The sequence below is a fragment of the Eucalyptus grandis genome, chromosome 7, assembly GCF_016545825.1.
Source record: "Eucalyptus grandis isolate ANBG69807.140 chromosome 7, ASM1654582v1, whole genome shotgun sequence".
NCBI classification, from domain to species: Eukaryota; Viridiplantae; Streptophyta; class Magnoliopsida; order Myrtales; family Myrtaceae; genus Eucalyptus; species Eucalyptus grandis.
Window position 1 is genome coordinate 48,536,850 of NC_052618.1, and position 26,559 is coordinate 48,563,408.

General features: G+C 39.8%; 3 protein-coding genes and 1 long non-coding RNA gene across 7 annotated transcripts; 2 read left to right on the forward strand and 2 right to left on the reverse strand.

The window, feature by feature from the left end:
- The first annotated feature begins 1,088 nt into the window (after positions 1–1,088).
- LOC104455751 lies at positions 1,089–2,039 on the forward strand. Its single transcript, XM_010070487.3, has one exon. It carries the CDS (start codon positions 1,141–1,143, stop codon positions 1,756–1,758), a length of 618 nt encoding a protein of 205 aa, XP_010068789.3. The 5' UTR covers positions 1,089–1,140; the 3' UTR covers positions 1,759–2,039.
- A 10,979-nt stretch (positions 2,040–13,018) lies between these two features.
- LOC104453968 (transcription factor MYB124) lies at positions 13,019–18,484 on the forward strand. 4 transcript variants are annotated; one of them, XM_018859837.2, is made up of 14 exons: positions 13,019–13,237; positions 13,574–13,682; positions 13,906–14,305; positions 14,426–14,472; positions 14,562–14,618; positions 14,735–14,807; positions 14,947–15,002; positions 15,079–15,258; positions 15,339–15,475; positions 15,681–15,829; positions 16,181–16,320; positions 16,404–16,624; positions 16,731–16,879; positions 17,753–18,484. In XM_018859837.2, exons 3-14 carry the CDS (start codon positions 14,219–14,221, stop codon positions 17,861–17,863), a joined length of 1,407 nt encoding a protein of 468 aa, XP_018715382.1. In that variant the 5' UTR covers positions 13,019–13,237; positions 13,574–13,682; positions 13,906–14,218; the 3' UTR covers positions 17,864–18,484. The 4 variants fall into 4 exon arrangements, with proteins under 4 accessions (XP_018715382.1, XP_039174158.1, XP_010066939.1 ...); XM_039318224.1 differs by lacking the exon at positions 13,019–13,237 and having other exon boundaries at positions 13,419–13,682; XM_010068637.3 differs by lacking the exon at positions 13,019–13,237 and having other exon boundaries at positions 13,419–13,682; positions 15,684–15,829.
- Positions 15,149–18,872, reverse strand: LOC104453967. The gene is made up of 2 exons (XR_727194.3): positions 18,689–18,872; positions 15,149–15,485 (listed from the first exon to the last, which is right to left on the reverse strand). It is a non-coding gene; the product is annotated as an uncharacterized LOC104453967 (long non-coding RNA).
- Positions 18,873–19,635: 763 nt separating this feature from the next.
- LOC104455752 (probable serine/threonine-protein kinase PBL3) lies at positions 19,636–21,483 on the reverse strand. Its single transcript, XM_010070488.2, has 5 exons — positions 21,244–21,483; positions 20,892–21,027; positions 20,616–20,752; positions 20,163–20,286; positions 19,636–19,997 (listed from the first exon to the last, which is right to left on the reverse strand). The coding sequence occupies exons 1-5, from the start codon at positions 21,481–21,483 to the stop codon at positions 19,636–19,638; spliced, it is 999 nt and encodes a 332-aa protein (XP_010068790.2).
- Positions 21,484–26,559: the final 5,076 nt, after the last annotated feature.

The following is a 26,559-nucleotide window of genomic DNA, read 5'->3' on the forward strand; positions in this document are numbered from 1 at the left end:
CGGAAATGATTGCTTCGTCATTTGCCCTTTCGTACCTTGATAAACTAATGATTTATTTCTCCTTTGCTTTTTGCAATTCGTTGGCGATCCCTAGAAGATGCTAAGAGATTATCTAGAATAGGAAAGTTGATTTGATATTCTTTAAAGATGGGTCCATGTTTCATGCATTTGTGCGGTGGCCGCATTCGAGGTTGATTCGGATGAATTATTGTTTCTTGGGCGCATGGTTTTCTTTTGTTTTTGGTTCGGTCGCTGGCGTAGAGTCTCACTGACATGGAAAGTTCTTGATGACAAAGATGGAAGAATTTTCTTGATGTGATCAAGGTTTTGATGCTAGACAAGAAAACCAAGTTTATAACCATCGAGCAAATGATGAATGATGGGGACTTCCCCCTTGACCTTTGAAGTGGATCTCTTAGTAATAAAGTTCGATTATTATGAAATCACACGGAGTTTGAAATATGCACCGTGCTCTGATTTCTTGGTGATAGGTTTTATTATCAATTGTCGAATCGGAAACGGTGAAATCTGATACGGTGTCCAAGACCATGTCGTCCTCTTATGCGACATGAAGGAACATTGCACAGCGTAAGTTTTACTCATCTTATTGAAAACCATCTTCGCTTCTGTGGCCTACTATCCAATAAAAGAATCTGAACATGTCTTCTATTTCAATATTCAAATTATACCTTACTTAAAAAATACCTCACCCTTTAATTTGAATTCAATTTTAGCTAGCCGTTAACTTGTTGTTTAGAACATTCATTCATTTATATAAACTAATGAACCGAACCATTTATACCCCTGAGTTTCAATCTGCTCTTCGCTGGACTCACCACATATTTGGACTCGAAGATGGGCCTGGTCTTGGCCCACAGAAGCCAATCCAGAATCTTAACCCTTGCCCCTTCTCGGCCCATATGCATACTTTGAAGCTGAGATGATGACACGTGGCGAGATCGGCCGGCTAAAGGGTAGCCTAATCTCTGGGTCCCACACATCCACCCTCCGACCAATAGAAACACAGAAAAATCCGCACCACAAAAAAAGTAGTCCAAGAAAAATTCAAAATTAAATTCACTTATCCACCGCCACATTTTCTCTCCCTTTGCTCGATCGAATCCCGCTTCGGATAATTCAATGGCTACCACTCCTCTCTCCCCCTCCACCGCCGCCGCCGCCGCCGCCGCCGCAACCTCCGCCGCAGGCCGCCACCTACCCTCCGCCAAGCCCCCTCCCTACAGCCTTCCCGTCACGGTTACGCGGCCGAGAACCAGCTCCAACAGGCCAGTGACTAAGCTCCACGTCTCCTCCTCCTCCTCCGAAACCGCCGCAGCCGCAGCCACCACCGCCGCCGCCGCCCAGCCGAAGGAGGAGACCGTCTTCTTCGACGGCGGGGCCCACTACGGCGACCTGGCGGTGAACCTCCTGCTGGGGTTCACGCTGCTGTGGCTGCCGCTGACGCTGGCGGCGGTGTCGCGGGCGTTCTACCTCCGGTACCGGTTCACGAACCTGCGGGTGACGGTGGTGTCGGGGCTGACGGGGCAGGACCGGAGCGACTTCTCGTACAAGGTGATCGAGGACGTCCAGGTGGTGCCGCGGTTCATCGGCGAGTGGGGCGACATCGTCATCACGCTGAAGGACGGCACCAAGGTCGACCTCCGGAGCGTGCCCAAGTTCCGGGAGATCGCCAAGTACTGCTTGGCCATGGCCGAGAAGGCCGTCGTCTTGAAGGAGGAGGGCCCTAAGGGCTTTTGAGGTTTAACTCGATATATATAAATTGACCTTTTATCTCGTTTTATTCGAAGTATGTAGACTTTTTTGGCCATTATAATACGTAGATAAAAGGAATTTTCTTTCTATTTTTTTCATTGCCTAGTCCGGCTGATGATCATGTGATTGCTACCTTCTATGTGACCGAATTGTTTTTCCCTCCCTTTCTTGTAAATCGACATGTAACATTTGTGTTGCTTGGTCTTTGCACCGAGACGGCTTTTGCTATTGTTACAGCGGGATTATTGGAGGAACAAATTTATTTCCATGAAGTTTCAAGAAACTTGTTGACTCTAGTCAGAGAATTTACAATCTTATTGAACTAATCGTATCGTTTGAGTAAGAATTAGGGGTTGCCAAATGGAACAATGACCTGTATTTTAAGTCACATTGAATGAACTGGATGGAAAACGGTTAGTTGAAGCTCTAATATAGGGTTGAAATCGCGATTTATTGTTGTGTTCGATTTAGGTGAGTTGGGTTTTGATTAGTGGATTGGATTGATAAATTTTGTGTGGTGTTGGGTTAGTTCATGACGTCTCACATTGCTCGAAAACCATCACGAGGCGATAACATCTAGCGAGATGCAGCAAAGCGAAGTGACTGGCGATTCTTAAAGCTTGAGCTGCAGCAGGGATGTTGAGCATTGGTAAGGCGGCAGGGGAAGACACCAGCATTGACTCGCTCGTGATGCGTTTCACGAGATGAGCAAGCTAGATTACAGGGAGCTCGATGTAGGCTCACCTAACTATGAGAACAAGATGAATGAAAAATTAGAAATAAAGAGGAGAAGATAATGTGGGTTGGGTTGGATATGAGTCATAAGAATTATATTATATGAAAATATGTCAATATGGGCCGGATCTATTTTGACTTGATCCAAACTCGACCTGACCTAGTCATGACAAATCTAGTAAGAACTGGTTATGAATAATCACTTAAGTACGACATGCTCCTAGTTCACCCCAACTTGTGTCAAACAACGATGGCCGTGAAACAAAAGCTAAAAGCCATTCCTAACATGGGCCTAGGTTGTCTTGTGCAATTCTCTTCTATTAGTTAACTTGCTTGCCTATTCTACCTGCTACAGGCATATGCTTATTTTCCATTAATCATAAAATTGGCAATCGATTAATGAAAACATATTCCTTTTATCTGACATCGGGAACCGACTTTGGTTTAATGGCGCTTGTAGGATGAATTTTTTTAAGGTGAAATAATTTTTTGCAAATTAATTTCCCAAATATTTACATGTTTGGTTTGCTTATAATGATCAGTTAATGAAAAACTGTTTATAGTAAAAAAAATAAAATATTCATACTCGAACTTTTAATTTCCTAACCTGGAAAGTGGAAATCGTAGTCTTCCCAAAAGCATTTTCTTTTATTAAGAATTTTTCCCTAAACAAACACATCTTCAACCTTTTCTAAGGAAAATGATAAGATTTAAAGATAGCATATCGATAAGACTGCATGTTGAAAACATTTTCTAGATCAATATCGATAAAATGGGCTTCTCAAGCCCAGTGAGTCATTTGACCTGTTCTTCTACTAAGTCACTATTTCTCTCTTAGTTACTGGATAAATGAATCGATATTTATCTTTACACAAGCATATTGGGCCCTTTCTCATCATCCAATTTGTCAATAAAGAAGTTCAAGTTTTTCTTGGGTTCCCCTTCCTTTATTTTTACGATTGGAGCTGCTTAAGTGGAGAAAATTACTATAAAATTCCTAAATTTATTGTAATTATACTAATTCAATTATAAACATTTTGTGTTTGTGCCAATTAAGTTCATTTGGCTAGTTTTGGTTGGCTGTTTGTTATGGACATCGATTATTGGCACAAATGTAAAATATTTAGAAATAAATTGACAAAAATAAAGTTTAGGTTTAAATTAGCACAATTGCAATAGGTTTAGATTTTTTAAATAATTTTCCCTGCTTAACTGAGAGATGGAGTTCTTGCAATTGACATTCTTTTCCGCTTCTCGTTCATCATATTGAAGTTTTGCTAAGTAACATGGAAACGTGCGCGCATAAAGTCCTAATTATTATGAGGAACTTGGGGTTCCATCGACACTTTCAGAAATCAACAATTAATTTGATGGAATTAGTCCATCGTTGCCAGAAGGAGCGAATGGTTCGGAAACGCGGACCAAGCTGGAAGTCACTAAATTTTTGCATGCATGTTGGTTGGGAAAATACCAAAAATTCCTAAACCTATTGCATTGATATCAATTCAGTCATAAATTTTTTAATTGAACTAATTCAGTCCTAAATATTTTCACATTTGTACCGATTCAGTTTATTTAGCCAATTTTGGCTGGCTGGCATTGATGTGGACATGGATGTGGCATTTAATGATTTTTTAATTAATTTTTTAATTAATTTTTTTAATTTTTTTTCCTTTTCCTTTTCTTTTCTCCCTTATTTTCCTTGGATTGTCCTTGTGGTGGGTGGCAAGCCTTTGGCAAGGGTCACGACCCTTGCCCAGCCTTCCCCAAGGCTACGGGCGCAGGTGGCCTTGTCATAGCAATGCTAGCCTTGCCTAGATTTGGGAGAAGATGCCTTGCTCGCCGCTTTGGGCGAGGTTGGGTGAGGGCCACAACCCTTGCTGGCGGTCGATGAGGGCTTCGTGGCCCTTGCCCAATGGCCGAGCTTTCGGCCCGGCGATAGCCGCCATTGCCTCACCAAATGTGGGTGAGGTTGTCTTTGTCCGCAGCCTCGTGGCAAGGCCAGGATGAGGCTAGCCTCACCTAGATCTGGGAGAACCCGCCTTGCCCGCGGCCTTGGGCGAGGCTGGGTGAGGGCCGCGATCCTCACTGATGGCTGGTGAGGGCTTCGTGGCCCTCGCCCATTGGCTGATATGCCTTGCCGGCCATTGCGGGGACAATCCAAGATGGAAGAAGGGAGAAAAGAAAAGGAAAAAGAAAAGAAAAAGAAAAAAAGAAAAAAAAAAGGAAAAAAAGAAAAAAATTAATAAAAATTAATAATTGTTTTTGAAAAAAATAAAAAAATAATTAAAAAATTTCCATGTCAACGCTTGGCCACCGACCGGTATTTTGCGTTAGTGTTGGACCACATCCGGAGTCCACGTCAGTGCCTGCCGGCCAAAATTAGTCGGATGGATTGAATTAGTACAAATATGAAAATTTTTAGGACTGAATTGGTTCAATTGAAAAGTTTATGACTGAAAATTTGTACCAATGCAATATGATTAAGACTCTTTTGGTATTTTCCTCCACGTTGGTCTGATCTTTCGTTCAGCCTAGATTTAGGAAAAAAGGAGTGAAGACATTTCGATGTGTGAATGCCAATTCTGTCGGTTTACAAGAATTTGGTATACTTGCCGAATTGGACCATCAAACCGCCTCGTTTTCATACTCGAAATTCCTCAAGATTCGCACCTCATAGGACGATAAGGACATATGAGCACAATCCTGTTTCTCGACAAGCTGGATTGCAGCCATCACCTTCCTCGAAGTTTCTCATTTGCGAAAAGGGAAGCTTTTCAAGAGAACAGATGAAATCACAGTTTGCAGCCGGTTCCTTATCACAGCATTAGCAGAAGTGTACGTCTGTCTTTAGCGAAACTCTTCATAACTGAGCTCATTCGATGACTTGTACAACAGCTGCACGATCACATTCAAATCAGAAATTGAAAAAAAAAAATATGGAATCAGAGAAGTTACATCTCATCACTCTGTTCGGGTCTTGTTGTGATTGGCGCTAGCATAGATGGTGCATAAACAGTGTGAAGCCTACATATTCTTTTAACGATGCTATAGATTTTAAGAACGGTGTACGATTTTTACTAAATGATATGTCACTGAGTGTCTCTTGTTGGACTTGAAGAGGTCTAAACCATTTTATGTGGCTTATTAGGTCTATTATATAATATTTGACATGAGCCCACTTTAATTAAATATATTATGGGTCATATATTTATGTCATCCAATTAAGCATGTAGAATTCATATATTAAACCTTGATGGAAGGTTGAGAGTTAGCGGCTCTAGTATTGATCCCATCACTCCCTCTATATAAGGTTTCTCTTTTATGGAGAATGTTTGCAGTCAATTATCACGGCTCCACTATTTTTCACAAAATTATTGAGAGAAAAATACATTCATACCCACATGAACACATCTCCTTTCATTGGATCAATAATGGCTTTTTTTTTTTTTTTTTTTTGATTCAAGTACGCTATATTTATTAATTTGATCTCATGTTCATATAATTGAAAGATCCTAGCAATTTGATATCTGTTACATAAACCCTAATTTTTTTGGGAAACCCATTGTAGATCCCGCATAATTTGTGAAATTTGTGTTTGAAAATCCACTTTGACATTAGACTGGACCATGTTAATCTACTAATCTCGTGAACTTGTGAAATTCACGGTCTTTCATACATTAGTTCGATTTTGGAAGTCTAATTGTAATGTCAGTCCATTCAGTCTATGCAGGAAAACCTGGCTCTCAAAAACAATGCGTGGACCTAAACAGACCAATATGAAGCAGAAACAAAGTAAAAGGAGCATAGGATTCCTAGTTTGTAGTCAAGGAAATAGGACAGGAAAAAGGGAACAGCGAAAATGCAAGATCCACCACTATACTCGATAGTATCTGAGAAAGAGGAACCAAAGGCATGTGAGAATCCCAAGCAGCACAAACCCAACTTTTGCATAAATCTAAAGAGATCGATACAACGTTACCACATATGGTCCAAATTGTTGTACCACAAAATGGGTCCTATATGTTCCTTTTTCCCTTTCTTTCCCATTGGATTGGAGAATATGTTCGATGTCACGAGCCGGTATAAGAGGGCTTGCAAAAGAACGTCATGTGGTGTTGGGTCGACAGCCCCTTTCTGTGCCTCATGAAATCTTTAGTGTTCATGATGAATAAAATTTCCATATGCATCATCTTTTTGTAAACAATTTTTCGGATCCCTAACTTCTCATCTCCAATTTCTTTTGCACATCTCACGTTCTCTCAAGCTCTCTTCCTTACTCATCATCGAGGGAAAATGGTATATAGCACAAGCTTTCGACATGTGACAGTAGTAAAGCTGTCACAAAACCTTGGGACAAAATCAATGATCTAAAAGGAGATGAGGTGGAGCTTAAAGCATCAGGTCCCGAATTGGTTTTTGTATCATGTGTCGCGCATCAAAGATCAAACTTTCTTTGTGGGGTAAAAAAATCAAACTCTCCTTTTCCTCCTCTTTTTCGACCTAGCTCGCTCTTGTCATGTCCCCACTCCATTTTCAGTCCTTCATCTAAGTGAAATGGAAATCATTAGGGAGCGTCAACACATTTTTAAGTTGGGGGGGACACCTCGCAACCGAATGGAGCACCTGGATTTTGTAACTAGTATGGAAAGAGGACGTGCACAAACAACAAGACAAAAGACTGATGATCATGGGTTCTTAGTGAGCATCAAATTGAGCAGGCTTTTGCATCGTATGCTATGGAAAAGGCGGTCCAACACATAAAGTTGTCCTATCCAAAGTTGTTTTTCTTTCCCACAGAGAGAGCGAGGGAGACGTTTGACATAAAGTGGGTGGTTGTGAAAAGATATTTGGCTTGAATATATTCATTTTTGCATCACGAGCATCTTCACTATTTCAACTTCGCTATATCCACTCCAGCTCCGCCAAACAATCGAAATTCAATTTCTTGATTCGTATCCCGGACTTTAAATATTCAACCATACTAAGTTTAAGACCGATACTCTCTTTTGTGTGGTGAGATTAATTTTTGCGTTTTTTCAACCCTAATTTCCATCCTTTTTTTTTTTGGAGTGAGTTCACATATGTTATTCCAACAAATAGTTGCAAAAATTCATCAGAATTCTCCCCTTTAGTCCCGCGACATGTGGTGAATTCTCTAAAGAAACAACTTTTGGCGGTCGAAGGGGATTAAAAAGGCATATATGGCTATATTGCCGGTTCAATCATGAGTTTTGAAATTCTAGAGAGACCGGGAGCTACTTATAGATTCTTGTCTTTTGATAGCTTCTAATAATTAGTCCTTAGTCGGTGTAGACGACCATGTAATTTTGAATGGGGAAGTAGTAATTGATCATTGGATCTCATCTTCAAGGTCACCAAGATGAGTCAAAGTGACCCCCGCGTCAGATTGACCATCGGTCAATCAGGGAACCCTAGGTAAAAGGTACTCCTTGCTTAAACCAAAAAAGAAAAGAAAATAATATGTGGTTGGTCTTAATTATAGATTAATCCCTTTGAAGGTACACTGATGTAAATAGAATGAATGCTCATGGAAATTAGTCTCTTTACACAAGAGATTGAGATGGACTACATGTTTTAGGTACGTCGTGACTAATCGGAGAATTCATAGACCAAAATAAGATTCCTCATCAAGACCGAGCTCGGAGTACCGAAAATATTTATTATGACCCGGTGACCTGGCACACTTGATCGGCTCCTCACAACCAGGTCAACCTTGATAAGCGTCCTCTCCAATATGCTTGATTTACAATCACCTTCTACATCTATTCTATATATTTAAGCTGAATGCGAGTCACTTTTGACTTTCAAAAAACTTACCTTCACATTATCTGTTATCTTTTCAAAAGAAATATCTCTTTTCTGTTCTCCTCTTTACTTTATTTTTTCTCATCAAAAGGCTTTTTCAAAAAGTAAAATTATAAAACCGTAAAAAACGGAAGACTACCCACTACCTGAAAACAATAAAGTCAACTTCATCTAAGAGCGTCCGTTCGAGTATACAATTACTTATGGTTTTCCAGGCACGTAGATGGTTTCATACACGAGTAGGCTTGTAACAGATCGAAACAATCATAACAGGAGGAGGAGTTAATACAAATCGATGAAGTCCCAGAGCCCCAGCATTTTCTTGAAAGTACAAAGTTTGAAATGGAAATTTCCCAATTTTACCCTATGATGAGGTCGTTGAACGTGTTTTTGACACACTAATCATAATCACTCTCTAATTTAGAGCTCTTTCTCGAGACTAAAAAGCCCAAAAAAGGGCCACGTTTTCTTTTCCTTCCTTTAGTTTTTCTTGCTTTGGACTTAAATTCCTTTAGTCCTTAAAGCGAAGAAAGATTGAGAGAGAGAGAGCAAAAAGGTTAAAGAGACATGGCGCCTTGTAATCGATTGAGAGGACGCTCTGCTCAGGCATGATTTCGAGTTCATGAAAAGAAGACGCGCTATGATTTAGATAGTCCCACTCCAACCTCATCAATCCATCTATCTCTTTTGGAACTTGGGCCTCAGCTATAATGCTCCGATATCAAGTGCCTTGCTTATCATTTCTAATTGAAAAGATACCCTTTAAGCCTGAGGATATGCAAGTGCCGGACCGATCGATTTGCATCATGTTATATGATTTGAAATTGCACCAATGGAACTTAATTACTAATCGTGCCTACCGCTTTGTATGAGCCAAAGCCAAAACACATAAATCCTTAGATGATGTGAAATCCACGCGAATCAAAATGGTTTGAGGATTTCTTACAAAGTGCATAAGATGGCTTTCTCCTCTTGCATGGAAGAATAGGCAGTTAGATCTGAATGCAGCGTACGTTCACCTAGCCCTTTTTGTTCCCCTTCTCTTTCGGATTCGTTTTATGGCCTATTATAAAACTAAGGGATAAATCCCTCCACATTGACTTTGATTTTGATGGCTAATCTTCAATAAGTCCAAAATGATTCGATCTGAAGTGCAATGCTTGGGATTGGGACTTCGTGGAAAGTTCCTTCGTGATGTTTCGTCTGTCCAATTGATCAACTTTAAGTCACTCTCCTCACATCTCTTTATATCAACACGGTCTAATCTAACCCTGTTCGTCAGCTAAAGTTGGTCCGTGAAAACGCAAAATTTAAGGAAAATTGGAAATCAAGGACCCGCGTTCAAGCACATCATGAATCCATTTTTCCAACCGATGGAACGTCTCTAAAGATTACTTAAATATATCACGGACTCAGTTTTCCACATCATTTAATTAATGCCCCTATTCATTTATGAGCTCAAGCATATAATTACCCCTATGTTTGAGGGGGGCAGCACCATCATCTTTATCTTATTTTATTTTTGAAAGCATATCGTCTATCAACAATGTTCAAAAGCTAGACGAAACGTGACAAGAATTGAGGCAAATGAATGGGTGGTGGGAGAGGAGAGAGAGAGAGAGAGAGAGAGAGAGAGGGAGGGAGGGAGGGAGGGAGGGAGGGACATATTTCTTGCTTTTGAAAATTAGGGTACGTGGGGATTCCTTTGATTTATTACTGTCTCTTGAAACTTTTAAAAGCTTTGATGGTGACGTGTATCGTGTAAACTTTTGTTCAGGGTTCCACAAGATCGGCCTTTTTAGAGGGTCGGCTTGCTTTGATGGCTTATGGTGGGACAAATATTACCAAACCCTCCGTAAGTCCTCACCTAATCTCCACCATTCCCCCATTCCATGCCTTTCTAAGTCCTCTCTTTTACTTCATAAGAAAGTTTTGATTGGGGTGGAGAATTTTCTTGTTGAAACTGGGAATTCGTGTTTCTTCCATCTATCGCGTGTGATATCCACTTCGCAGTCAACATCATGATATCTCGAATGAGATATGATCAGCTGTCCAGCAGTGGCTGGCTAGTTGTTGCTGTCCATTGGGTGGCACTGCTTATACGTAATTTTAAAGTGTGTGAACAAGCTGCTACCATGCAACAACGGCAATGACAGTTTGATGTGTTGATGAGGCTTACGGGCTATCAATCTCGACCCTTATATTAATAACTATGTTAAAAAATTCATAAATCTGATAAATATTTTCACCGTTAAATCAAGCCTTTCCTCAGGTCTAGAGTAGCTTGCTGGAAAGAGAGGCAATTCCACTTTTGTTAATTAGTAACTTATCCAAACTTAAAGCAAACTCATGAAGTCTCGTTTTTTTATTTTTTTCTCTTGATTAGTCCTCCACTTACCTAAAATCTTGAGGAAAAGAACTAAAAAAGTTCCAAATTTATCGTGTTTGTGTAAATTCAATTATTAACTTTTTTATTGTGCTAATTTAATTCTAAACCTATTCATATTTTGTCAGTTGTGTCCATCGGCCAATTTAGACTGAAAATTGCTGACGTGAATGTAGGCAATCTTACGTTACACTGCTAACGTTAACGTGGATATTTTTTAATATAATTTTTAATATTTTTTGATTTTTTGTTCTTTTTTTCTCCCTTTCTTTCCCTTTCCTTTCTCTTTTTGCTAGTGGCTGATGAGGGCAAGGGCAAGTGCCAGCAAGGGTCCCCCTTGCCCAAGTGATGCTTGGCGATAGGGGTGATAAGTTCCTAATCCGGTGCGATTCCTATGTGGAACTAGAAACCCAACTGGGAGGATTGGTTCCCATTTTTTTGAGATTGGGGATCGAATCAGATGGTCCTAGGATCGGGAACTGGACTAGACCAATCGATGTAGTCCTATTCGATCCAATATAATGGAATCGGTCACTTAGCAAAAAAAAAATTAAAATTTTTAAAAATATTAGTAGTTTTTATTATTTTAGGGTTTATTGCTATTTTTAAGAAATTTGAAAATATATCTTTTAAGAAAAAAAGAGTCAATTCAATCCAGTTTGATTCCCCTTCGGACCGAGAATCGGACCCAAAATTACCAATTCTATTTTTATGGAACATTGAACTAGACTGACGCCTCTGGGAATCAAACCAAACTGGTCGATCTAGTCTCGTCAGAGTGATTCTTGATCTGATCAATTCGATATGCTCACCCCTACTTGGCAAGGCTACCTTGGCTTGAGCAAGGGTCAGCCTCACCAAATCTAACAAGGGGGCTTTCACCCAAGTAGCGATTGGTCATTGGCAAAAAGAAAATGGAAGAAAAAGAAAAATATAAAAAATGCCCATGTCAATATCGGCTATGTCACATAAGATAACTGATGACGTCAGCAATTTTGAGCTTAAATTGGTCAGATAGACCCAATTGGTATAACGTGAAAATGTTTAAGGCACGTTTAGTAACATTCATGTTTCGGAGAACAATTTTTTTTTCAGAAATAATTTTTTCTATTTTTATTTCCTAGAACAATTTTTGAGTAAAAAAAAAGCATTTGTAACTACACAAATTTTCTATTCTTAGAATAGAAAAAGAATTAGAATACATTTTGTGCGACCCACAAATTTTTTTTGTAATGCAAAATTTTGTTTTATTTTTTAATAATTTTTTAAGATTTTTTTCCCTCTCTTCTTCTTCTTGCTCTTTCTCTAGTTGGCAAAGGGCGGCGGCGACGGTGGGGGACGACAGGGGGGGAGGGGGGGAGAGGAAGAAAAAGAAAAAAAAAAAGAAAGAAAATAACTTATTTTTGAAATTGTTCTCAAGAACATGAAACTATTTTTGTCTACTTATTGTTTTTATTCTAAATTTATTCTCTGGCTATTTTTCTATTACAGAGAATAAAAAATTAATTGGTGTTATCAAATGGATTTTCGTTCTTTTTTTTTTTTTTTTGTTCCGGAGAATAAAAGAACAAAAGAATAGAGAAATTGACAAGTTATCATGCAGAGCCTAAATTAACACGATTGAAAGGTTTATAACTAAATTGGTATAAGTGCAATAAGTTTACAATCATTTTGGTACTTTTCGTAAGGTCTTGTGTCCTAATGCATGTGATAATATATCAAGTTTAGAAATTAACTCAATATGTTGCACGATTTTCTTAATGTGTGTACTTACATAGTGTTCAAATTATGTATCATCGAATACAAAGGTTAAAAATCGTGGACCACAAGGTCGGTCCAAGTTTCTACATGTGGGCAATAATTAAGAGAAATTATCTACACGAATATTCCCAAGCACTTGCGGCCAATTGTTTGGGAAGGTGAAGATGAACCCAATACGAGAGAAGACAAAAGGAAAGCATCACACCACTAGCAACGCATGCACCAAACAAGAGCTTTCATTTAGCAAAAACCAAAAAAAGAAAGAAGAAAATGGCAATCGATACATTCCGTTATAGAAACTTTTGATCCAACAATATTTGATTCATGTCCGAACCGGATCTACAAGAGTTAGATCGTGTCGCTCATGAGACCGACTCTGTTTTTCGAATTAACTTGCTCATTGATCGTAATTATGTAATGCTAATTGGGTAGTCGAGAGACACGAGCCAAAACATAAATAGGATTTCGAAAAGGCAAGATGCATCTGGAAGAAGACAAGTGCCTGTCTGCACACGAGATGTAAATCTCATTCCCTCTCCAATTAGAACTTCGAAAGAAGAAGAATGAATAATGCGGTTGGTTGGCAGAAGCCGCTTAGCATCTGCCTCCAATGGCGAACCGACGTTCTCCTCACGCGCCGAGTGTAAGCAAGATAATAATGGAGCTTGCTCATCCGGCATGAACAGCGATTCTGTGCCAGAAGAAGAAGCAGCACTGGCGATTTTTTCAAAATGTCCCAAAAGTTCAAAAAACGTAAGTGCACGAGAGGGTTTAGGTCATGAAGAACATCATGCCCTCATTAAAGATAGCAGCACATCGATGAATATATAAAAATAAAGATGAATTTTTTTGGCAAGTGAAATTGACCCATCACTTTTATACCCAATATATTTCACATCTCTCTCTGCTCTGCTCTGTACAAGTAGATATATTCTTCTTATACAAATGTGCATGCTTGGCGTTATTCTATACCACCATTCATTAATATTCTCTCGTGGGTTTCAGAGCTTTTTTTCAAACACCCTCTCATGCCCGCGCACTAGAGCAAGAATCCCTTGATTTGTATTAATATAGTTTCCCTCTCTGCAGAGAAAGCTAGTCATCCTCAAAGAGCTGCAGAATGTGTATTCGAGCACTTCAAAAATAAACAATGAGTGTATATAAGCGATCTCAAGATCCATTCAATGCAGCTCACCAGGTAAAGCGCTACGCGTTTGTGCTCTTACTAATGGTAACATTCTGTCGGACAGAAAACGCGCATAAGCATGCGGAGTATTCGCGAATCCCAAAGAATATAAGCGATCCGATGCACTGTGGTTAAGTGAGCTCTTCCAGTGTCGAGACTTTGTGGCAAAGCCTTTGTCCTTCCCACTTTTTGTTGGAAATCCTTATTTTTATGATGACTTTTTGGTTGAATGCAGAGGAGTGTCTTTGATCAAAGCGAGCTTGGAAAGACAAAGAATCCGAGGCGTCTGCGAGTTGGGATGAAGAAAGGGCATAGTGAACCTTTTGATTTCGTCTACAAAGTCCCGTTTGAACCAAACAGTGAGAAGTGACTGTGGGGAGAGAGAGAGAGAGAAGGGAGAGTTGGTTCCCTTTTGTGGGTGCAGCTTCTTATTTATTATAAGACTGCTCGGTGAGGGCTCGGCTTCTGTACCACGAGCTGAATTGGGTCAGCTTTTTCATAGTCGAAAGGAGCAAGAGAGGAAAGACATAGAAGTGGAGGATAAAGATATGCAGGAAATGAAGAGGAAGGTTGATGGTAGTGGCAACAATGGAGATGTCAAGAAGGAGAGGCATATTGTCACTTGGTCTCAACAGGTTCCATTTCTTACCTCTCTTCGCACCTACTCATTTAGCTTCAGGAACATGATATTATCATTTCCTTCTCTAGAGTTTGGTTTGTTTTTTAAAATTTGATTAAATGGAATTGATATGTAGGAGGATGATATACTACGTGAACAGATTACAATTCATGGAACAGACAAGTATGAGCCCTCTCTCTCTCTCTCTCTCTCTCAACCCAGCAAACGTAGTCAGTTGCGTTTAAGTTCTTAAAATGTGTTCTTATTTGCAGCTGGGTGATTATCGCATCTAAGTTCAAGGATAAGACGGCGAGGCAATGCAGGAGAAGGTTCGTTTTCCTGCTACTAATCGAACTATTCGTCTTACGTGATACTCTGTCTCTTCCAGCAATTCTCAGTGTTGTGTATGGCTTGATGTTGATGAAAAGTAAAATATGTGTTGCAGATGGTATACATATTTGAATTCTGATTTCAAAAAGGGTGGATGGTCGCCGGAGGAGGACACGCTCTTATGTGAGGTAGTCGTTGCCCTGTGTTCTTCTGTGCAGCGAGAGAGAGAGAGAGAGAGAGAGAGAGAGAGAGAGAGAAATCTTTTGATATATCTTATATCCATAAATTACTTACGGTTTCAAACAAATAAAAATTTGGTGGCGGCAGGCTCAGAAGATATTCGGAAATAGATGGACAGAAATATCAAAGGTGGTTGCAGGCAGGTATATTTAACTCTTGCTCTGCATCTTCCCCTTCCGAAAACGACTCGTGCACCATATGACTCATCATCACTTGCAGGACGGACAATGCTGTGAAGAATCGGTTCACCACCTTATGCAAGAAGAGAGCAAAATATGAAGCCTTGACGAAAGAAAATAACTTTGCATTCATCAACACCAATAACAAAAGGGTCATCTCCTACAATACATCCATCTTGGAGGAAACATCAGAAAGCGCAGTACATACAAAAAGGCTGAGGTAACCTGCAAGTCTCTCTCCGAAGAAACTTCCATGAAGTAACTGTTCTACATAGTAAGACCACTTCTTTTGTATAGCAGGAGGACTCAAGTTCCTGATCTTATAGAAGCTTGCAACATTGGAGAGAGATCGTATGGGAAATGCAGAGTAGCATTTCCTCCTCAGCAGCCAAGAACTCCCTTCTCTGTAGTGGTTTCGAACATCCACAACAACTATGGTAAGTTTGCCTGAAAAAAATTGTATTTTATCAGTTAGATATAGCTCTGATGGTGCATTGTCAGACTGCATGGTCATATGTAGCATAATTAACCAACAAAAGAGCAGTACTGTTGATGAAATTATCAAAACTTTAGTATTCCTAATTCAGAAAACAGAAATATTTAGCTGCTCACATGCAGTCTACTTTTGTTTCGACAAATCAGCAGCCAAGGATAGCAAAAATGAAAGAACATTTCTCAGTAAAGATGATCCCAAAGCCACTGCCTTGATGCAGCAAGCAGAATTGCTCGGTTCACTTGCACTAAAAGTGAACACAGAAAGCACATGCCAGAGTCTAGAAAATGCTTGGAAGGTACGTATTCAATGCTTGCTCATAAGTTTCTCCATTTAGCACAAACAACATGAACGCAACAGAGCCCTCCTCCTACAATATCAGTAAGACTTTAGTTATTTCTTTTTATTTTGCTTCATGAGTGGAGGGTCAAAAGGGTATTGGCCAGAACTTCCATAAACCTCCCAAACCCCAGTTCATGTGGCAAAGACCAATGTCTTTTCAGTTATGGGTAAATCCTGCATATTAAAGGTTACACTATATATATTAAAGCATATGCATGGCAATATCAAGTGCTTCAGGCAATAATTAAGATGCTGCAATCAGCAATGGCACATATATATTCACTCTAATAGTGGAGAAATCTCTCAGGTTCTTGAGGATTTTCTGAGTCAAGCCAAAGGAGGTGAACTCCATGAACATAAGACCTCCAATATTGACTTTCAGCAGGAGAATTTCAAGGACTTACTCAAGGAGTTGGAAAGTAGCATTGACGGAAGTCAATCGTCGAGGTAATAGATCACTACGAGATGAGACTAGACATTAGATAAGCTTCACCACATGTGCAAGTATTAATAGATCATTTGCAATTCAGGGAACCTGATCTATGTGAAACTTCTCCAGCCAGCTCCGATTATAGCACAGGTTCCACAATATTGCTCCATGGAACTACAGATGGAACAGAACCCACTCGACAAAGAGGAGGCATACTAGATGAATATATTGAAACTGAAACTGCAGCTCCACCAATCCATACTGAACAACTTGTCAATGACCAGAATGTGGCACAGCTATTTCATGCAACGACCGATCAAGGTTATGAACTTCTACTCACAAAAAAAGGCATACAGAATACTTCTATATTTTATAAAAGTAGATCAGCAAAGTAGATCGAACTGACAAAAGTTAGATCTCTTGGCAGCAGAAAATCTCCAATCCATCGATGAACAAATAAATGAAAGCGGAGTTGGTCCTGCCCCATCACATACAGAGTTTGGCTCCCCTCTTGAAGTAACCCCACTTTTCGGATCATTAGCAGCAGGAATTCCCAGCCCAAAGTTTTCAGAGAGTGTAAGTAATCTGATCAACCTAATTATGTTAAAGGCACAAACTTAGTAGTCCCATCTTTTTTTACTTTCTAAAAGAACAACGAGCATCATACATCTACATACATGTCATACTGATGTACAAATCCCGATCCCGAAAGAGTAAGTACCTAGCCAAGAAAACAATGAATCTCTTAAAGTCGTACCAATTGGCCAGACTATCTCACTAATCATTGAACTGATGGCAATTTGCTAATTCCAGCCTTCTATCATCAAACTTCAGCTCTTAGGAGAAATTTAATAGGAAATTATCATTATCTCTCCGTAGAGGTTGTGATTATAATTAGCTGTTTATAGCAGACACCCCTGGTAAAATCCTTGTAAGACAGCTCTTAGGCCACATTATTAGCATCAAACCGAAAAAGGGGAAAAAAAAAGAGGGAAAAAAAGAATTGTCCATTCTATTAGCAATGTTGATGCAGTAATGGCATCATCTGCCAGCATCTCTGGCCATGTTAGCAAGAGCAAAATCCTTTATTCGTTCAAAACATAGCTTAGATTTCAAGAAATAATTGACACATGCTAATACGAAAGGGTCCTGCTGACCAACTTCAGGTGATGATAAGATTGGCTGTATAACTTGTTGAACCCTCTAAGAGCAGAGCATACATTATAGACTTAAATGGGACTTCTGCAATCTTCATAGACTAATTGCATCTATCTAGGACTGTCAGAAGCAAAGGATAAACTTTTGCTTCTAGATGGCAAGTGTAAAGAGAATTGGGGGTTTCTTTCGTCATAATTAAACATTTGCGATGACTCTTAATAAGTAGCAGTGACAAAATGACATGCACATCTGACTGGAATTTCCTCTTTTGTTTTTTTGTTTTTTGTTCAGGAAAAGAACTTCATAATGAAAACACTGGGAATGGAGTCCCCTTGTCCAATCCCCAGCATCAATCCTTCTCATCCCCCAGCATGCAAAAGAGCCCTCCTCCAAAACCCCTAAACCACCAACCTAAAATCCACAATCCATAAATCACAATGTCAACAAATTCTAGTCTTTATTCTAAAAGATCTAGCATGTATCTAGCCCTTCCTTTCTGCGGCCCTTAGACATGTTCCGCATTCTTTTTCCCTTCCATTTTATTGTTCTAAACTGCCAGTATTGAATCTGGATCTGCCGTTCGGTAAATCCAGATTTGAAGCATTATGGAACACTAGTTCATCCATAAGTCATGATTCCATCTCCTTCCGTCCTAAATGAGTCACAAGCCCATCACTCAAAGTGAAATTCAATACACCTATTCCGGGTTCCATTCTTTCGTTCGTCTTACTCTTCCCCGATTTTCATCTTCGGTGTTTTCTACTCCAGTGCAATTTTGGTGTGTCGTGTCTGTACAGAAACTGCGGCTTCTCGCCGACAGTGTAGTTATACGTCGGCTCCTCCTCCTGGCCTACAGCTTGCCCAATTATTCCATTACGAAGAGAGAGAGAGAGAGAGAGAGAGAGAGAGAGGGTCAATGGGTGTGCATAGAAGTATAGAAATATTATGTTACTCCCAGTTCCAGATTGTAATCCGACTTCACTGATATCCAATGGAAATGGGTTTTGTTTTCGGTGTGCAAAATGCCTCTCCTTTCGTGTATTCTCACACGCTATATCTACGCTCGAGAATCAACTCGACCCATTTCGCGAAACCAATAACAAACGAGAGCAGAGATCAGGAACGAACGCACATGCCCAAGCGCAGCAAAACATCGCAAACGAATGCGCATGGATAACAATTTACGTCCTTCGAAAAGCAAAAAAGCAGGACAAAACATGAACCTACGTCGGATCGAAACAGCCTCGTCACGGCTGCGTTCCCATGCGTTTCTTCACCGTCCGATCTTCCGACGGCTGATGCATAATTGTCGGGAAGTTGGGAAGAACTTCAAGTAATCTGAGCGCAAATTGAAGGAGGAGGGGGAGAAAGAAGTGGCGGTGGTGGACCCGATGGATCGAGAAGGCCCGTTCTCAGTTGGGCGGGTTCGGCCCGGTAAAAACCCGACAGGACTTCATCAAATAAGAGCTCCCTGATTTTTTTTTTCCACTAAAGATCAAATTGACCGCCAACCAAGCGGGTCAGACAAATTTATCAGATGCTCCCCACCTTCGTAAGCCTAATGGATCAAACCGCTGAACAACATGGACATAAACGACATCATCCAACGGCTGAGATCCACCTTTTTAAGTTCGTCAGGCTTAGAAGAGTTACTAATCTCGCTCATTACAACGAATTTTACAAGGTCTCGATCAATGATAATTGGAAATTTTACCTTTTGCTCTTCTCCATAGAAGTTATGGGTCGGGTCACCAGTTACAATTGGCGAACTTCTTCTACATGCGTTAATCGTTATTGCCAATTTCCTTTGCGGAGACTTCGGTGGACATAGTGACAATGCCCGAAAAGCTTTCGTACTTTCTGGGCCGATGTCTGGCAATTAGGATGGCCGGGTTGCCGGACTGACCCTTAATTCGAGACATTCTCGGGACAATTTCTCTCTTGTATATGACACAATCTTGGGCTTCGGTCCAAACTCCGAAACGACAGATTCGGGAAGAAATCGAGCCCCAAAAACTCGGCAAAATTACGCCAACATTTTAACAAGTGTGTTGAATTCAAACAATCTTATACGAAGCGGTCTCCTCGATTTACATCGGCTTGCCTATTTATTTCCATCTCGAGTTGCTGCTACTGCTGCTTCTTTTTGTGGCTTTCTGAACACGTCCTTACTATTAGAGGCCCCATATAGGGTGCGTAGAGATGCCGGAGTTCGGCTGGTCATGGTTGCTTGCGCTCTGGATTTCTTCGAGTCTAGCTACAACCTCGGCCATTGTCGGTCGACTCTTCGGGTCCAGATGAAGGCACCTGAGGATGATTTCTGCAAACTGGTGGGCTTCTTGCGCGGGGAAGTTCCGCTTGAGCTTTCCGTCCATGACATGGTGCAGCTTCACTTTGTCCCTCAAGTAGGGCTCCGCCCATTGTGCGAGGTTTCCGACGGTCCCATTGGAATGTTTCCTCATCGCCCTAGAGCCCGTGAAGATCTCCAGGAGAACAACCCCAAAACTGTAAACATCTGTTTTGAGGGTCAGATGACCTGCCGATTACAATGGAAAAAGAATGTGAGCCTTGTGGATTTGGCAGGGTCGACAATGGATCGAAATATTGTCTCGAAGCATGATTAGCTTGACCCATCAAAATGAATTTGAATTGATAAAACCTAACATTATTAGAAATATAAAGAAATACATGGGGAGGATACCCGAGATGATATATTCAGGCGCAAAGTATCCTCTCGTGCCAAGAACTCTGGACGAGACATGGGACTGATCGCCTTGAGGTCCAAATTTGGCGAGGCCAAAGTCCGATATCTTGGCATCAAAGTGCTGCAATATCATAGAGGATGACTGACTGATTATGTGAGCCAGCTGAATAGCATTTCATGCTCATTCATTCGCAGTTGTAGAGTACGCATCGGCAATAATAGTTCTCACACATGACAGAAAATAAATCATCGAACTTCCTACAATTTAAACAACACTATCATCTATGTGCACACTTATTGTTTAAGGTGTCGTAAACTTGCAATCTATTTATTTTCTCTCATGTGTGAAAAGCGCAAGGAGCTAAGTTGGAGAACAAGAATCAAAATCACAATTGGGGCTGCTAGAGGTTTAGATTGTACCACAAATATAGAGGAAAAAGCGAAACATACGGAGGTAAGCAAAACATTGGAGGCTTTGACATCACGATGAATGATTGGCTTGTATTGTGAATGAAGATGATCCAAACCTCTAGCAGCCCCAATCGCGATTTTGATTCTTGTTCTCCAACTTAGCTCCTTGCGCTTTTCTGTTATTCCGGTAAAGCATGTAGTCAAATTGGGTTCTTTAGGTTTGAAATAATGCCCGGAATTGCAAATACATACTGGCTTTATTAAATTTCATTCACCTTCCTCTCATTCAGAGAGTCCTCATTGATTGGTCCTTACCTCTTAATAACTGATTTTCTAAGTTTCCCTTAGCCAAAAACTCGTAAACCACAATTCGGTGGTTGTTCTTGCTGCAATATCCTATGAGCTTCACGATATTTGGGTGATTCAATTTGCTGAGGAACCTCAGTTCATTCTGCAAGCACAACATTGATCTGATTAGAGAAAGAGAGTGTGCATGTGTGTGTCAAAGCATTTAAACATTACCAAAGAATATCTTCATCAACAGTTTGAACTTTTAAAATATTCATAGCTTTCATGTAAAATTAGAGAGAGAGAGAGAGAGAGAGAGAGAGAGAGAGAGAGAGAGAGAGAGAGAGAGAGAGAGAGAGAGAGAGAGAATCAATCTAACCAGCCATTCATCTTGACCTTGTGATCCCTTGTCCCGGAGCCTCTTGACAGCGATGGCCAGGCCCTTGTTCGGTTTAGTCGCGTTCATGGTGCGATAGCTGATCCAGCCCTTGTAAACATCACCGAAACCACCTTCGCCAATGAAGTTGTTGCCACTGAACTCGTTCGTGGCGTCCTTCAACACATCATAGCCAAAGCAGTGAAGCCTATATGGATGGAACACCTCATCCTTCTTGTTCATCGAGCAATCCTCGTCTCGTTGCCGGCCTCGTGAGTAGGCATACTGATTTCCATCTATTTCTGTTTTTGAAATATGAAATGCAAATTGAGTTCGAGGCAAGATAAAACTAGAATTGCCAAAGCCGGCCAGTCACCAATGGCACGTGTGCACTTCATTTCATCAGAAAGGTGTTTAGTATTATTTTGCAAGCTCTTGAATGCGCGAGTCAAGCAAAGATTAATGAGGAATGCAAACAATTAGCAAGTGATGAAACTGTCATCAAGAAAAGATATAGACTTGCCTTTGAGCGGCTGCTGAGAATAAATGACCGGCTTTCTGTGATCTTGAAGCGGCAAATCATGTGGTTCATTCTTGCTGCTCTTTCCTTCAACAAGATAGTTAAATTGCATCTTCAATGTTCATGAATAGATAAAGAAGAGATCCAGTAAGTAAATTCAAATTCAACTTTACGAAAAAGAATAAGAAGAAGCAATACCCTTTTGAGCTTTTGATGAAACCGATGAAGTTCTTTGTTTCGATTTAGATTTTTCATCGGGACATGAAGTTTGCGGTGTGCACTCTGATTTAATGTAATAAAGTACCAAAACATATCAAATATGAGATGAATTTCAGCTAATGAAATTTCAACTTTGGAATGGAAATTTGCTTTAGAAATAAAATAAAAGAAGAATGAAAGCAAACCAGCGGGAGGCTGAGTGATGTTTATAGGCTGGTTTGGGTCTCGATTCGAGGCTTTGCTGAAACAATCCCCCATTAAAATCTCCTGTTGTTGATTAAACTCAAAAGCCAGCAAACGTGCAACTCAATATCTGGTGAATGAACAGACATCGGAAAGATTGATATCCAGAGCTTTGGTGACAAATGATTCTGCGAAACCGACTATGTGGAGCTTAGTAGAGCGCACAAAGGCATTGAGCTGCGGGTGTTATGGACGACCATACCAAAGAAACGAATGAATCCCGGAATCTTGTGAAGGAAGGAATGGATCGAGATTAATTTTATGATATATTCGCAATCATTCGAGGCTGCGTTGTGGGAATTTCCTCACGTCATTCCAAGAATTTTGAGTAGACGTGTATCAAAATGATCAGCTACGCTTCTTCTCTGGGTATGAAGCAACAGATGGCTACTTTGTTTGTGTTGCTTGTTACCGTAGTTCGAAGAAGTACAACAAGAAACGACAAAATGTTGAGGAAATTGAGAGTTGCAAACTAGGAGATTGATTTGTCGTCCGATTGATTGCCCAAAGTCTGGGTTCTGCTAAGAGTCCTTCCCATTGTTTCTATTACGCTGTCAACATTAAAAAAGAAAAAAAAATTAATTTTTGACGAGTAGCGCGTAAGAGGAGACCGACATGTGCATTCGCAGTCGAAATATCGACCAATTATCGGAAAGCTATTGTTCCATAAACATATTTCGACAATAAGCATATCCATCTTCAAACTCCTACTTGAAAGAATAATCTACTATCTTTTCGGGGGCGAAATAATTTACTCTTGACTATATGCTAATAGGAAATTGGTGTCGTTTCATTTAATTAGTCTAAGCTAATAATAATTAGCATGGTATGTGTATCTAAATTATACTTCTATTACTCATTGAGTTAACATCAAAACCTTCTAATTTTCCTCGTTTCGTTTCTTTAAATTGTAGTTTAAGCCCTAGATGGCACGTCATTTTATGGTCATGTGAGTGCCCGCAATTGAGGCATTTTGTAATTGATAGGAACGTCTAATTCATGCATATCTATGTGAAGAAAAGTAGAATGAACAGAAGAGAAGGATTCGAGTTTTGGATTCTCTCTTCTCTATATTCAATGAACGAAAGAAGAAACATTCGTCTGAGAGCCCTATCCACGTTTTCTCTGCTTCTCTTATTTATGTTACATGATCTAAATGAAGAAGAAAACAGAACTAACAAAAAGAACAATCTATTGCTTATTCTACTAATTCTGCAAAATAGAATAATGATTCTTCAGTAATAAAGCTCCATTCGTAATTGGACATGTGGAGCTGGAAGTTGTGCCACCGACTCCATTCTTCCTAGTTGAACCAGTGACATCATGTACACGTGTGGCTAACATAGCTGACGACTCACTGCTCACTTCCCTTCTTTTGATCTTCGTTGTAGCAGCAGCATCTTCCTTCCTTTTCTTTGTTAAAACAACAATATTAACAGAGTGTGCTTGTGCAGGCTCTGTTTCCACGAGCTCTGCTTCCCCATGATTCTTAACATCCCCCGCAAATTGGGAAGGGGTCAATAGCCCATACCCAATTTGGTTCTAAGAGCAGAGTGTGCTAAACAGGATAATGATTTAGTAAAGATATCATCAAGTTGATGAGTACTGGGAACATAACGAACAACTAGAGAGCTTGAGGAAACTTTTTCCCGAACAAAATGGAAGTCCGCTTCAATATGTTTAGTGCGAGCATGTAGGATAGGATTGGCAGTAAGAGAAATAGCAGACTGATTGTCACAAAACAAGTGTTTGTGTGGACAGACATATACTAATGTCACGGAGAACAAAGCTGATCCATGTAAGATTAGCAGTAGTAGATGCAAGTGCTCAATATTCAGCTTCTGTGGAGGAACGAGACACAATAGGTTGTCTCTTAGCTGACCAGGAAATGAGATTAGAACCAAGATAAGTGCAGAAACCAGTAGTTGAATGCCCGGTGGCGACACATCCAGCCAATCAACATCGGAAAATCCATATAAGGTCATTGAGTTGTTAGAATGAATAAAAATACCAAGATTAATAGTTCCTTTAACATAGCTAAGAACCCTTTTCAGCCTATGAAGATCTCTAAGTGTTGGCTGCTACATTTTCTGACATAACAGATTTGTTGCATAAGCAAGATCATTATTAGATATTGGAGACCATCAACTAGGCTTTTGTACTCAAGTGGGTTGGCCAAGAGTATGTCATCATTTGTCATGTTGGCTGATCTCAGAGATAGAGGAGTTAAGATAGGTTTACACTCTTTCATATTAGCTATGGTAAGAAGATCAAGAGCATACTTGGTTTGACATATAAAAAGATCTCGAGAGGTGCATTTGGCTTCAATACCTAAGAAATAATGAAGGCACCTAATGTATTTCATGTGGAAGTGAAGACTTAGGGACTTGATCAGTTTAGCTAGTAGCCGATTTGAGCTGCCAATCAACACAATATCATCTACATAGAGTAGCAAAAGCACTGTATCTGATCCATTATGAAGTACAAAGAGTGAAGGATCAGTTGTACTGTAGAAGAAACCGGTTTCAAGAAGAAAATTGCTAAACTTGTCAAACCAAGCATGCGGTACTTAACAAAGACCATATAAGGATTTCTTGAGAAGACACACATATTGAGATTTTTGAGGATGTGTAAAACTAGGTGGCTGCTCCATATACACTATCTCATTTAATGTTCCATGTGGGAAGGCATTTTTTACATTAAGTTGATGTATTGACCAATGCTTCATCATTGCCACAGAGAGTACTATGCGAATAGTGGCATGTTTAACAATAGAACTGAATGTTTCTGTGAAATCAACTCTCTCTTCTTGATGAAACCCTTTAGCCACTAACCAAGTCTTTAATTTGTCAAGACTCCCATCAGGTGCTAGCTTAGTTTAAACACCCATTTACAGCCTATGACATTCATTTTATTAGTTCGGGGAACTAATACCCAAGTTTGGTTTTTATACAGAGCATTCATTTAATCCTGCATTGCTTTATACTAGCCTTCATCTGCTAAGGCCGACTTAACTGATTGTGGTTCAAGAGGAACCTTATATTAAGCCAAACATGCATATCTAGGATTTGGCTTCATAATCCCAGATTTTAGTCGTGTTTGCATAGGGTGAACAAAGAGTGTACCTTGTGTATTAGGTGGAGAATTTAGCTGTGTTTGATTAGTAGTGATTTTAGTTGGTGTTTCAGTTGTTTGAATAAGATTTGCTTGTTCTCCAGAAGCTGAGTTAGATTGCGATTGTAAGAGAGATGAATTTTGTGACATTATAATAGGATATGATGTATTGGTGTAGGCAGCTTCCAAAATTCCACTATCTTGTAAATGTCCTATATGTTCATTTGAGTGATACCTCACTTGTTCTGCACTTGTGGAGTCTGGAAGATTAACTTCTTCTATCCACTATTGATACAAAGCAGTAAACTGATTGTACTCTGTTGTTAGTTTCTTAGTGAAAGGAAAGAAACTTTCATCAAACACCACATGTTGACTAATATATATATGACCATTAGTAGGCAGAAGACAACGATATCCTTTATGGCATTCATTGTATCTCAAAAATACACATGTGAGTGATCGTTGATTAAATTTATGTTGTGCATATGGTCTGAAACAGGGGTAACATGCACAATCAAAGACCCTTAGATGTTCATAACTTGGCTTATGTTGATAAATTTTGTTGTATGGTGAGTGCATGTGTAACTTTGGTGTGAGAAGTAAATTGACAATGTAGTTGGCTGTCATGAAGGCATCCACCCAATACTTTAGTGGAACTCTAGCATGATAGAGCATAGCTAGGCCTAACTCAACCACATGGCGATGTTTCCTTTTCAAAGATCCCATTTTGTTCTGGTGTATAGGGATAGGAAACATATTGTTTGATGCCACACTGCTGTAAGTGACTCTAAAACTTATTGCTAGAAAATTCTCCTCCACCATCACATTGAAAATTTTTGATTCTACGATCAAATTGATTCTCTACTTGTTTTTGAAATGTGACAAAGATGTCATAAAGGTTTGACTTCAATTTCATTGGATATATCCAACTGTAACGAGAAAAGTTGTCCACAAAGATGACATAGTATTTAAAATTCTGAAATGACTTAACTGGTGAAGGACCCTAGACATCACAATGTATCTTTTCTAAAGGAATAGTAGATGCAGATTTTGATTAGGGAAATGGTAATGCAGAACTCTTCACAATTTGATAGCTTCTACATATAGTTTGAGTTCTTGTATTGCAGTGAATTAAGTGCTAATTCTGCAAATACTTCAACATTTTTAAGTTGGTGTGAGCTAACCGCTGGTGCTACACATCTTCTCCTACAACTTTCTATATT

What these genes read in the sequence shown, in the direction of transcription:
- LOC104455752 (XM_010070488.2), bottom strand. Translation starts at nt 21,483, where the DNA reads ATGAACAAGAAGGATGAGGTGTTCCATCCATATAGGCTTCACTGCTTT. An exon ending in AGAAAATCAGTTATTAAGAG is followed by an intron (nt 20,753 to 20,891) that starts GTAAGGACCAAT and finishes CCGGAATAACAG; the next exon opens with AAAAGCGCAAGGAGCTAAGT. An exon ending in GCCTGAATATATCATCTCGG is followed by an intron (nt 19,998 to 20,162) that starts GTATCCTCCCCA and finishes TGTAATCGGCAG; the next exon opens with GTCATCTGACCCTCAAAACA.
- LOC104455751 (XM_010070487.3), top strand. Translation starts at nt 1,141, where the DNA reads ATGGCTACCACTCCTCTCTCCCCCTCCACCGCCGCCGCCGCCGCCGCC.
- LOC104453968 (XM_018859837.2), top strand. Translation starts at nt 14,219, where the DNA reads ATGCAGGAAATGAAGAGGAAGGTTGATGGTAGTGGCAACAATGGAGAT. An exon ending in GCGAGGCAATGCAGGAGAAG is followed by an intron (nt 14,619 to 14,734) that starts GTTCGTTTTCCT and finishes TATGTGTTGCAG; the next exon opens with ATGGTATACATATTTGAATT. An exon ending in TCAAAGGTGGTTGCAGGCAG is followed by an intron (nt 15,003 to 15,078) that starts GTATATTTAACT and finishes CATCACTTGCAG; the next exon opens with GACGGACAATGCTGTGAAGA.